General features: G+C 35.9%; 2 protein-coding genes across 2 annotated transcripts; one reads left to right on the forward strand and one right to left on the reverse strand.

The window, feature by feature from the left end:
- The first annotated feature begins 514 nt into the window (after window positions 1-514).
- LOC113688007 (uncharacterized) lies at window positions 515-2488 on the forward strand. The gene has a single exon (XM_027205581.2). It carries the CDS (start codon window positions 645-647, stop codon window positions 1854-1856), a length of 1212 nt encoding a protein of 403 aa, XP_027061382.1. The 5' UTR covers window positions 515-644; the 3' UTR covers window positions 1857-2488.
- Window positions 2489-3030: 542 nt separating this feature from the next.
- On the reverse strand, window positions 3031-8380 carry LOC113688006 (C2 domain-containing protein At1g53590-like). Its single transcript, XM_072049063.1, has 13 exons — window positions 8250-8380; window positions 7946-8103; window positions 7774-7848; window positions 7358-7501; window positions 7084-7179; window positions 6849-6980; window positions 6403-6555; window positions 6229-6270; window positions 6015-6063; window positions 5558-5650; window positions 5288-5471; window positions 4682-4805; window positions 3031-4371 (listed from the first exon to the last, which is right to left on the reverse strand). The coding sequence occupies exons 2-13, from the start codon at window positions 8072-8074 to the stop codon at window positions 3322-3324; spliced, it is 2271 nt and encodes a 756-aa protein (XP_071905164.1). The 5' UTR covers window positions 8075-8103; window positions 8250-8380; the 3' UTR covers window positions 3031-3321.
- Between the last annotated feature and the right edge of the window lie 4454 nt (window positions 8381-12834).

Here is a 12834-nt window from a genome sequence, read left to right on the forward strand (position 1 = left end):
TGGCTTCCACCCTATAAATGAAAGAGGTGACTATTCAAGATAATTTTGTTGCACAAATTAAATCGTGACTTCCTTTCTTGAACTGATTCTCATATGCATTGTAGACCAATCAATGCATTTCACATTCTCTGTGCAAAGCATATGATGATCTTGTAAACAAATGTTCCCGCAATTAGATCTAAAAATCAAGACCTCTTGTCTAAAAGATATTATTACATTTTAAACACTTCTGGTGTATACTGTTTTGCTGTAATTCTGCCAGCTGAAGGTATTTTTTTAGTATTGCATCTATTCTAGACTTGTTCTTTCAACCCTAAGTCGAATTCTGTGCTGACATAATTTGTAAAAAACAAGAAAATAACAAGTTTGAATGTATACATTATTGTTAAGAGCCAAGAATTTGCTAGTGTGGATATGTTGCCTTATATGCATCTGTAAATTTTAAACATTTACGTGATATTACAACAAATAAAAAAGAACCAAAATATCAAACATTAATGACAAAAAACGATTTAGACAAAAAATGAAAAAGATAGATCAAATTATGAGAAAAATGAAGAAGACGGATGACATAAAAGGTGCAGACTTTAGGCAGCTTTGAAGCCATCCTGTAGCTCGTCGGACACAATCTCAGAGGGAAGACCATGATTTCACGTTCGTTGCTTGTCAAGAACGCCAAATTCCGGCTAGCCATCTTGAAATCTTCACTGTTCTATCAATCTCTTCTGCAAAGATCAAATTTTTTAACGTCCTCTCATCCATTTTCTCCATCCCAAGAATCCCATATCCCCAACCTAGCCAACCACAAAGACTGGTTAAGCCCAAATGAGACCATCAAAATATTCCAATCCTTTAAAGATCCCAACTTTACTCTTCCATTGTTCAATCAAATCTCGCAAAGGAAAGACTACAATCCCAATGAAGCCCTTTACTCTACAGTCATAAATAAGCTTGCACTAGCCAAAGATTTTGATGCAATTGAAGCCCTTATGGAAAAAATCAAGCTTGAAAGAAAATGCAGACTTTCTGAGGAGTTTTTTGTTAATGTTATGAAGATTTATGGTAATTTAGGTGGGAGAATAAATAGTGCTATTAAGACCCTTTTTGATATGCATAGTTATAAGAGCTGGCCTACTGTTAAATCCTTCAATTTTGTGCTGAATTTGCTTGTTTCAGCTAAGCAATTTGAAGTTATTCACGAGGTTTATATGGGTGCTTCTAGGTTGGGAGTTGAAATTGATGCTTGTAGTTTGAATATTATGATCAAAGGGTTGTGCCAATGTGGGAAGATCGATGCTGCCTTTGCTGTGCTTGATGAATTCCCGAAGCAGAACTTTAGGCCTAATGTGAGAACGTTTTCCACTATAATGCATGGTTTATGTGATCGTGGGCGTCCTGATGATGCATTTGGGTTGCTAGATAGGATGGAAAGGGATGGTATTGAGCCTGATGCGATCACTTTTAATATACTGATCTCAGGGCTTAAAAAGAGTGGAAGAGTCGAAGAGGGTATTAAGCTTTATGATAGGATGATGATTAAAGGGTGCGATCCAAATCCTGGAACTTATCAGGAGGTTTTGTATTGTTTACTTGATGCCAAGAGGTTTGTTGAGGCGAAAGATTTGATGTGTAGAATGATTCAGAAGGGTGTAAATCCAAGTTTCGAGTCTTACAAGTTGGTGATACAAGGGTTTTGCAATGAAAATCTTGTGGGAGATGTCGAATGGGCGTTGAAACAAATGACAAGACAGGGTTTTGTTCCCAAAATGGGGATGTGGAAGCGCATTGTTCAGTGCCTGGTTTCTGGTAGGATTGAGTCTACCATTTTCCCTTACGAAGAAATTGTTGGAAGCTAATCCAGCATGATATATGTGTACGATCTGCTGATGGAAGTCGAAGTAGCTGTGATGTTAGTCAGTAATCAAAAGATTTAATGCTTCGAGGGCAAAAGTCAGGGGACCCATTGATTGGTTTTAGTCATAGATTGAGCCAAGTTCCTGCTTTCCTTCACTGGTGGCACAGCTAAATAACACCTGCATTGGCATTGAGAAAGTGTTGTATAGGCTGTCAATATGATGGTCTATGTACTGGTTTTACTTGCCTGAATAGTCAGATGTGCAACTTCTGGCAGTTCTCTGCTGCTGAACTGGGATCAAACTGAATACTTTAACAGTACTAACAGTGAGATGTCTACGAGATTTATCCGTCACTTGGTATGGTTGCCCAGATTTCTTTTCTGAATTTGTGAAAAGAACTCTGATAGCAGATTTTAGTTCTCCGAGTAGCTGAGCAGGGGAAAGAGCTGGAGCTCACAAAATTTTGTTTCCTCGGGACAGCTTAAAGTCATAGAAATGCAACAGCAGCTGTTCTGTTATCTATTGGCATCACCAAGCATGTAAAATGGGGATAAACTGTCATTTCAATATCCAACATTCCTGAAAGATAATACATTTTACGCACCAGCCCAGATTTCTGGTTAGCTCATAGATATCCTAGAGTTTTCATTCTGGCTGTTTCTGTGGTTTCTGGTGGTTTCAGTATCATCGACAGACCCATGGTGGTCTTAAACAACGAAATCAGTAAACAAAAGAAATGGTTCACACCTAATGACTGCAGAAGGGTCAAGGGCCACAAAGGTCCCCCTCTCCCTCAAAAAATAATACTTGAATCTCTATACTATTCTTCTAGCACTCAGCTTATGAATGGACTTCTTTGTGTGGTTAATGAAATTTTTTCCCAGATAGCCTTAAAAATATCGAGACAGTAGGATATTCAATTGATCACTACACACAACTTTCAATAGCTGTTCATACTGAACTCAAATTTCGAAAGGATCTGATTTATAAATGCAGTACTTCTAAGTTTGGACTTTAAAGTAGCTGATTTACAACTGCAGTTTTTGCTCGAGTTTAAGTCTGCGGCAATTTCCTAGTGTCACGACAATATAGCGTTTTGGGACCTGTAGTGTCACGATGCATGAGCACATTAGACAGAAAGTTACCCAGTCGCAGAAGATGCGGAAAGTGAATATCAGCAAAAGTGCTAAGGTAGTTTTCATAATTGCCGTCACTAAAAAGAATTCGAACATCTTTACAGAAAATCTCTTCAGTTTTAAACATCAGCCAACAGATTGAACAAATTACAGGAACCAAAAACTATGTACTATCAAACAAGCATGACTCTGTCTATGATATCCAGCAAAAACAGCTGTACATACAGATCACCAAAGACCTCAATCTACAAAGCCAAGTCTATCTCCCAACCAGTATGCACTTTTAACACATGACCAACTACCTCTTGAGCCTAAGAAAAAAATAAAAACTATTTGTCTACCTTCATATCTCCACCAGGCAGCTTGGGACTACTCTTAGATTCTTCAATTACTTCATTTCTCTGAATGCAGCCGGATTCGTCATCACCTATTTTAGATTCGGGAATAACCTTTTCTTCTTGTATTACAATATCCTTTACAACATCACTCGAAGGAGACTGGATTCTGTTTTTACTAGGACTAGAGGAGTCTTTGTCATGATCAGAGATGGGGTAGGAGACAACCGAGATTGGTTCAACACGAGGGGTATAAACCACTGATGGAAGTAAATCCTCTTCAGAAGTAGTAGATTCCACTGAAACATCCCTTTCTGTAGGTTGTGATTTTGATTCAAAATAAAATTTCTTTGATCCTTTCCTGGAAAGAGCGTGCCTTATGCCATAAGCAGATTGCTTTAAAATGCTTTTTGCCCTGTCTTTTACCTTGCCCCTGTGTGGACTTTCGGGCCCACTATCTTCAGAACTTTCTTTTCCATCTGGTTGCGGAATGTTTTGAGCAGATGGAGCAGTAACAGGGTCATCCACTATGAACTTCACACCAATTTCGTCAGAATTCATGGATCGAAGATTAATGTGTCGCGATGGAAGTGGCTCTTCAACACAAACAGACTTCTCACTTCTCTGTCCTCGATGAAACAATGAACTCATCTTATGTAAGCCCCTTTTTACAGCATTTGCAGAATGCTCTTTTTCAGCACCTGCAGTTTCTTCTGCATTCCTACTGTCATTGTTACGTGATCCAGATGCTGTTGACTTGAAGGTGCCTGCAGAGTCAACACCCTCACCATGAATGTTGGTGTCAAGGATCCTACTCTTCCCCTTCCTTGCCTCCCATATTTGAGCAACTTCACTCCCTGGACGATGAACCCATATCCCAGTTTCCTGTTGCCCTTCAACATCTATAGGCTCATAAGCATCTGCTACTTTCAGAGATTTCTCAGATGTAACCGATGAGAAGGAACCTTGATTAGTTGAATCGGTTGCAAATGACTCTCTTTTATATTCATCTAAATTCTCTTTTCCAAATGGTTCATTAGACCCCTGCACATGAATTATTACTCAGGGAACAGTAAACACAAAATCCGAAAGAACGAGCACCATGTCTCACAAAGCCCTCAAGCACCTTTGTGTCGACAATAGTCACAGGTTTTACAATAATTGAGTAATATGTCTTGCAAAGCCATTAATTAAACTCTTGGGAATAATGTAAACTGAAACAATCAATTAATCCTTGCAAGTTTCTTCTTCTGGTTTCAGCAAACTAGTAATTATATATCACTATCATCAAGAACACAACGGGAACCCTAAAAAAGACAGGCAAGTAACTACTTAAATCAAGCACCAAGATCACCTTTCCATTGCCCTCAGTCACAGTAATTGCAAGATGTAGCCGTCCTACTTTAACATTCTGTAGAGACAACCACATGTCATGCCGCTGGCCATCTCTGAACTCATTTAGGTTTATGGAACATTCCCTGAAAATATCATGAGGCCCTACTATCATTATTTCGTTACAAAAAGTAGTAAGAAATTTCATATGTTTCACAGGCTTTAGATCACAAGATCAAATTACCATCACACGATGGAGGACAAGGAATCACCTTGATGTCAGTCATACTACTCTTTTCACCAAAAAAATTTGAACATAAAATATGAAATAGAAAACAGCCTCTAGCTTCTTAACGTTCAGAAGAAAATTTCCTTACGACCCTTGTGGTGTTTAAAATCAGAAGAGACTAACACTACGACACAAAAAGAAACAAAAATGAAACCAATTACCACATGCAGAAAATAGAGACAATTTAATAAAAAATTATCTGGGCATGGAAGCAAATTTCAAGAGAGAAAGAGAGATAGTAGAACCACTCTACAAATTATAAACTGAGAAACTCAAAAGATAAGCTTAAATATAATTCTTTGTAGCTGCAGTAAAACCAAACTGAAAATAAGCACGGACCCCATCTTATCATCGACAAAACGATCTTTGTCCCGAACTTCGATTCCAAGAACATTTGGTGACTCCCAGGTACGGATGGGGACCTTAAACTCCTCGTGCCATTTTGGAGTTAGTGTCCTCTTCTGCGTCTTCGTCCTAAATCTGTAAGGACCAAGCTGGCCCTTGACATAAGGATCAGCCAATCCTGAAAAACAAATTAAATGAATACACATGTACATGTCATTGTATATTGTCATTTGTACAAGATGTCATCAACGTGTTTGAGCTCACCATTTAGATCCGAGGGCTTCATTTCAGCTGCTTCAATTACTTCAACAACAGCATAAGCTACAGGCTGCTTCTCATCAATAGAGAACCAGCTTTCTGATGTATCAACAGAAAATTAATAACAAACATATAAAGAGGAATAAGTATTATTTGAGGACTATAAAATATAATACACTCATTGTACTGAAACCATCAACCATATATTTCCCAATAATTATAATACAAACAAAAACCAAGCTCCTCTGACCCTAATGGACCAAATACATCTACCGATTATTACAACATGTAGTATTAGTACATTAGTTCCATAATCCTCCAAAAACACCAATATAAGCATCAGCATCAGACGAATCCCATCAAGTCAACAAGATGTTGGCTTACATGCTTAGTTGGACCATTACATGGGAAGAACCCAAGAATGTCTGGAACCTTAATTGGTAAACTTGGGTCATGAAATTACCTGCTTGCGGTGAAGCAAATTTCTCCATATCAACCACCAACATATTTGGCTGCAAAGTTCCACAAGCATGTTTAGTTGCATTAAGAACACTTCCAACAAATTTTATCCTCATAAATGAACATGAAGAATGAAATGTTAAAAAAGAACGAGATGCAGTAATTTCCTAATCATTGAGAAGATTGCAAATGAAGTATTATAGGTCCAAGAATATTACCTCAACAAGTGTCTGCTCAAAGGCAACAGCCAGAAGTTTATCCTAATAAACAGGAAAGTAGACAATTAGTATGAGTTAGATAAACTGGTACACAGACTCGCACGCTTGAGGCACTCACATGCTCTCAGACATACAAAAAGAGACATTTAAACAGATCTTTCCACATTGACTTACCAGCCATCCTGCAATCCCTGGAAGTACAGTAACATCAAGGCCATGGGTGAATATTGGTTTCACAATCATCTGAAAGTATGGTGGCTCAACAAAGCATAGACGCACACGACCAAGGAAGGGCCATTTTCGTATAAACTTCACCCCAACCAAGACCTGAAAACAAAATAGTGAAAATTTTCATAAAAATTTGTCTCAGGGCATGAACTATTACGAGAAGTAATCATTTTCCTTGGCAACAAATAGGCTAGTGGAGCATAACTATTAACTACAGCAATTCATTCTATTAGAAGATTACAAATGAGAAATCCTCAGTTGGCAAAAATGAAGCTAAATAGAAAGCAAGTATATGCATTTACGAATATAGTACATGCAGAATTCTCTAGAAACTGGCACGATTCTTCCAAGATGCCATACTGAGGCTAGGACTTGAGAATCGGGTAACCTACCTTTCCTTCGACATGCATGCCTAACAAGTGCAACCTCGCCCACATCCCAAAACCCAATCTTTTCCGCAGCTTAACTGCAAGCAATGCATTCATATCATCAGCAGTTCGGAAGTTCAGTCCCAACTCTAGTACCTGCAATTGATAAGCAGTATGAGGAAATAAGCGTCAAATGAATCTAACGAAAAATGTGCTAGCAAACTGCTGAAGATTAGTGCTCTTAACACAAACCACATACCAAGTGATCATCGCCTTTAGATTGATCAAGAACCCTCATTTCTGTAAACATTGGTGGGGATCTCCCCAAGCATAATTCTTGAACAACTCCTTCCTTCTGCAGATATCACGAAGCAATCAAGAGTGATGCGCACATCAAGACCATATTAGTGTTGCGTAACAACCACAAACTAACCTTCCAAATAGCATCAATAAGACAGACAACTGGAATGCAGAAAACAATAGCATCCTTATATAACCTTTTGATAACGCAACAGAGGAATTTAATTACATACCACAGTCCATGGTTTATACTTTTGCAAGAACCATGGCACAATAGGCAATAATATTTTCTGCGAAACAATCCGCTCCATACAAACAGGCCACATCTTCTCAACGGCATGGTTCAACCACCGTACAGTTTCAGAGTCAGAAAGAATCTGCAAAAAGCAAAAGAAGAGGGGCCTGAGAACCACTTCTACGGTATCTGTGAAAGAATCTAAATCCTAAAAGTCCCTTCACTTGAAAAGTAGATTTATTACCCATCAGTAACAGCAAAAGCCAGAAATCAAAGAAAATTGTACAATTCAATTCAGTTTCAAACAAACTTTTCATGCCACCTTTCTGCTATCATCTTTCCAACGCATAGTCTATTTCATCACCCACAGTAACCAGAGGAATACAGCTGGAAGAATTTGCTTATAAGTCTTACCTTTCTTTGATTTGAGTTTCTTTTCTCCTCAAATTCCAGTGTCTTCCTCAATCTTACCACATACATCTCATGAACCTTCATCAGTCAAAATCAAAACTTTTAACATCTCAAGCATCCAATCCAACCATCAAAAAAAAAAAAACAAAAACAAAAAGCATACAAGCTGACTTACCAGAAAAAGATAGACAAAAGAGATAAAGTAGGCAACTGGGCTGCAGTAATTGAATGAATTGAGCATCCATAGCACTATCAACACAATGCCTACATGATGTAGTAGTGTTGCCTCCAATACACTTCCCATTTTGCTGCCACCTCTAAACTTTTTTTTTCCTTCAAGAAGAAAGGAAAAGAAAAGAAACAAATTTATACACAACCCTGATCCAAATTTATACTAACAAACTCCACAAGAAAGCCAAAATAGCATTAAAAAATCCAAACTATATAGGCATTCCTATGGAACAGGGGCTATATGCAACCGGCGTGAGTCAACACTGGGTTTTGAAGATCTGTGCTTCTGACGCAGTAAAACGGTGTCGTGGAGTTGAAGTATAGTGCGTGGTGGCGGTTACACAACGACACATGTGGACGGTTGAATGAATGCAAGGAAGTGTTTAGATTAAATGGGAAATAGGATTAGAGAAGGAAGGAGACGATGTCTATAAAATGAATTTTAACTAGCTATCGAGTCGCATTCAATGCGCGTAAAAAAATATTTTTAATTAAAAGAATTACAAAAATAGTGCAAGTGTATATAACTATTTTATATACCATGTAATTAAAAGTGTGTTATACAGAAATATGTATAATTGGAAGTAAACAAACGGCTAGTAATGGAGAACGTGAGAATTGGAGAGAGATACTTTTGGTTGCATAGAATTTGTGCGTGAGTTAATAATAGAGATAATAGTTAATAGATAATAGAGATAAGAATAAATTTTGAAAATAAACAAAATTAATACACATTTTTATTTTTTTTATCGCAAATAAAAGGTTTCGAATTTAGAATTTCCCCTACCACTTAATCCATTCCTTTCCAGTTTACATGCATTTGAACAAACTAATGACTCATATTTGATGTAAATTAAATCACGTTAAACTAGCTTTCTTACTATGACTGCACGTATTTGAACAAACTATTGGATTACAACTACAAAATGTAGAATCAAGATGCAAAAAATGTGGTAATATGTTGGCAGAGGCGTGTGGTCTGACCAAATCGGAGGCACATGCAAAGCAACTTTTGGAGTAGGTGTAGTGCAAGGGTCGGAAGCAGCAGCGCGTGGTTTAGACCACACGCATGAACTAATAATTTTCATCTTTTGCAAGATGTGGATCTGTTAAAATTCGATCCCACCAGCACTTTCTTTGGTGGAAAATTTACTTATTAATAAGATTTCTTCCACTGGAATAATGAAAACTTAGGTCCATTTGAATTGCTATTTTTTGAAATTTATGTAGAAATATTTATTATAGTAATTTGAAGTACGTGAGATAAAAAGATAATTGAAAAATATGTTTATGAAAAACTTAAAAATTTTGCTGTGAAAAACTACAATTCAAACATCATCCTAACGAAAAATTGGAGAGAAATAGTTTTTTGATTGCGTAGAATTTGTGTGCAAGTTGATAATAGAGATAAATATAAATTTGAAAATTAACATCAAATTAACTACACAGGCTTTATTATTTATTATCGTAAAGATGACTAAAAATTTAGCTATTCACGGGATAAAGCAATTGGGATATTCCTAATAATTCCAAGATGCATCATAAATTAGCACTATGACTTGGCAGATAGTCTGACGATGGAATCTCTGGTAATATTTGATAACTACAATAACTGCTATTTCTTGTTTCAGAAAAAAGGTTCGTGCTTGCTTAACCGCGTACTAGCTTTTTAACACCCGAATAAGGTCAAGGTTTGGATACAATGGCGGATAAGGTGTCGTGAGGTAGGGCCGGCCGGGAAAAGCGACTGCTTGCCGACGTTGCCATGTTGTCTGATGATTCATGAATGCTAACTACTCCACGGCCGTGGTCCGGGGGACCTCCACCTCCGGGCCCTCCACAGCAGGTTGCACGTTGCAGCTTTTTTTTTTTTGCACGTTGCAGCTGTTCGGGACAATCCTGAATCCCTGATAAAGGCCTCCTTAGTTTGATGGTGTATATTCCCGCATGATTAGTGTACAGAAAACTAGAAGGAACCAGACTGTGCAAGCACAGTCTCGGCCCATCTATTTATGGCTAGAATTCATTACAGCATAATTTGTTTTCAAATAAAAAGAAATTATAATTGTCAAAAAATGAGTCTAAAAAAGTTTATCTTTAGTGGAATGTTTCAAATGTTTGCTCCAACTTGCTTATTGTGATGCAATAGAGATATATATTGTATTGTATGGACAAACAACAGCAAAGAATTCAAAAACCAAGCACAGGAGAAATGCAAAACTGGTTCAATATTAACATAAATGATATATGTTTCATAAAACTCAAGTATCATGCTATTATAATTACAAATACATAAAATTTTATCACTATTTCTTTTTCAAACAATATACCATCATGTAAAAACTTCTATCCTACAAATTCACAATAAAACTTGCAAGAAAGTTGAATGGAAGGCTTTTCAATGCATAAAAAGGGTACAAAAATTCAATACCAAAGAATTAGTAAATGAAGTGCAAGATTCAATTATGCATTAAAAAGGAACTAAAACATCAGAATTGCAAAAAATAAATTTTGCATTTAGATTTAAGACAAACTGCACAAAAGGAAAATTGATTTGCAGAACCAAAATAATGGAAGGCTTAATGAATATCAAGGAGATCAAGCCAAAATAAATAAATACACCAAAGTAACAGAATAAAGAGGCAAAAAAGAAAAATGATAAAGGCTAAATAAAATACATTTAATAAAAAGAAAGTTAATAAATACAGTTAATAAAAAAAGTTAAGTCCATATTTGATAGCGTGAAATGAGGGAAGAATAGGAATAAAAAGAAAATGGAATATACTAGACAGTAGGAGTAGTGGAGGTCAAAGGTCTATTGTCTATGTTTCTCTTTAAAAAAAGATGATCATGATTTGATTTTTGAACAATGGAATAAAAGAAATATCCATTCCCGTGCAAGAAAAACATATATTCAATTAATTATAGAGGAAAAAGGAAAAATGCATTGATTAAACGGAATGAGGAAAGGTAGAGAAAAATTAGGATGAAGGAAAAAAAAAGAAAAGAAAAAGTAAAATACTGGATTAAAGAGTTAAAATTGATGGAATAGGAAGTGACAATATAAATCAATTGATTGTTGCCACATCTCTCCATGGTCAACAATAATCATCTAAAAAAATAGTAAGAAAATAATCTTAGTATAATTAATTATAAAGAAAAAATTTGAAGGGGGGAAAAGGAAAGATGAAGAAAAAAGAGGGAGATGAAAGTTAAAAGTAGAGGCAGAAAGAAAAAAAAAAAGAGTTGACAGGAGAGATATTTATGACTTTTGACTAATAAAAGAAAATAGTGGAGAAACTGACACTTGTCAAAATAAGAGACTATACACTTGGCAAAAAAAAGAGGTTGCTACAGTAACCTTTATTTCTTTTTATATACAAGGTAGATATTCTGGTGAATATGCATATAAGGCAGTGCCAAAATATACAGTATAAGGTTTGAATTGCACGAATTCGGAATCCAAAGTCCAAACAGGTGGGGTTGTGATTGATTTATTTGTTTCATGTTTTGGAATATATTTATATGGCTATGTATGAATTAGTGTTTTTCGTCAAAAACAGTTTTTTCAAATATAAATTTACACTAACACACTGTAAATGTATTGGTATAAAATAGCTATAAAAAAAAAAAAAAACTACCCCTTTCTTTCTCTATCACCACCCCCACCCACCAATCCCCAACTTCTCCTAAAATATCCCAAAATTCTAAAATTTTAAAAAGCCTTAAAAAATATTCAAAATTTTAAAAACACCCCAAAACATATCATACGAACAAAACTTTTCTACATTTATATATGGTAACGTTTTAAAATAAATAAATAAAAATCCAATCTATGCAAACCTTATATTATTCTGTTGTGAGCATCTTATTGTATTTTTATTTATTAGAAGTATGGATTTTATTTGTGCACAATAAATCTTATAAGAAATACGACAGTCTATGAAAGATGAACACGATATATTATAAGAAGTATAACAAACTAGACAACAACTGTACTAAATTATAATCGTCTCTGTCTTGCACCTAGGGGTGCAAACAAATCGAGCTTGATTGAGTAATTCGCAAGCTTGTTCAGTCAAAACTCGAGTACGAACTCTCATTGATCGAGTTTGAGCTTAAGTTCGAGCAGCTCAAACCATTTGACGAGTCGAGTTCGTTCTTAATATATGTGAAACTCAAAAGCTCGTCAAACTTAGTCGAATTCATTCAAGCTTCACACATACACACATATGTTTTTTTTATTTTTTATTTATTAGTATGAAATGTCTAATTTGTCCCTTTTCTGAAATTGATATAAAATATAAATTTATATTTCTTAAACTCGATTGGATTCGATAAGCATGAGTTTGAATTCGATCTCGAGTAATGCAAAATAAAATCGAATTCGAGCTTAATTTTCAAGAGTTCGATGTGTTCGAATTCGAGTTTGAATCCAAATTTTTTAACTTGAATCGAGTTCGAGTAGTGTGCACTACTCGATCTCTACTCGATTCGATTACACCCTTACTTGCACCCACAAATTCATTGGAGAACCAATTCTCACTATTAAATGTTCGTAACTTTTTTTTTTTCCGATAACAATAATATTTGTATAAATTAATCTATTTTATTCTACAGGGAGAGGCTCTGTAAAAGATTAACAGGTATATAAACCTGACTAGACTAAAAGGGTATTTTGACACCTCCTTTAAATTTATTTTCACTGCAAGTGGGGTTCAAGCCCCCAACCTATCGTTCGAAGAGTAACTTAGTCACTTTTGAGTATCAACTGGGCAATGCTCAGTGGTTACTATTAAATGTCCGTAACGAGGGTGAAAATTTTTTGGGAAT

Source organism: Coffea arabica, chromosome 5e, assembly GCF_036785885.1.
Source record: "Coffea arabica cultivar ET-39 chromosome 5e, Coffea Arabica ET-39 HiFi, whole genome shotgun sequence".
NCBI classification, from domain to species: domain Eukaryota; kingdom Viridiplantae; phylum Streptophyta; class Magnoliopsida; order Gentianales; family Rubiaceae; genus Coffea; species Coffea arabica.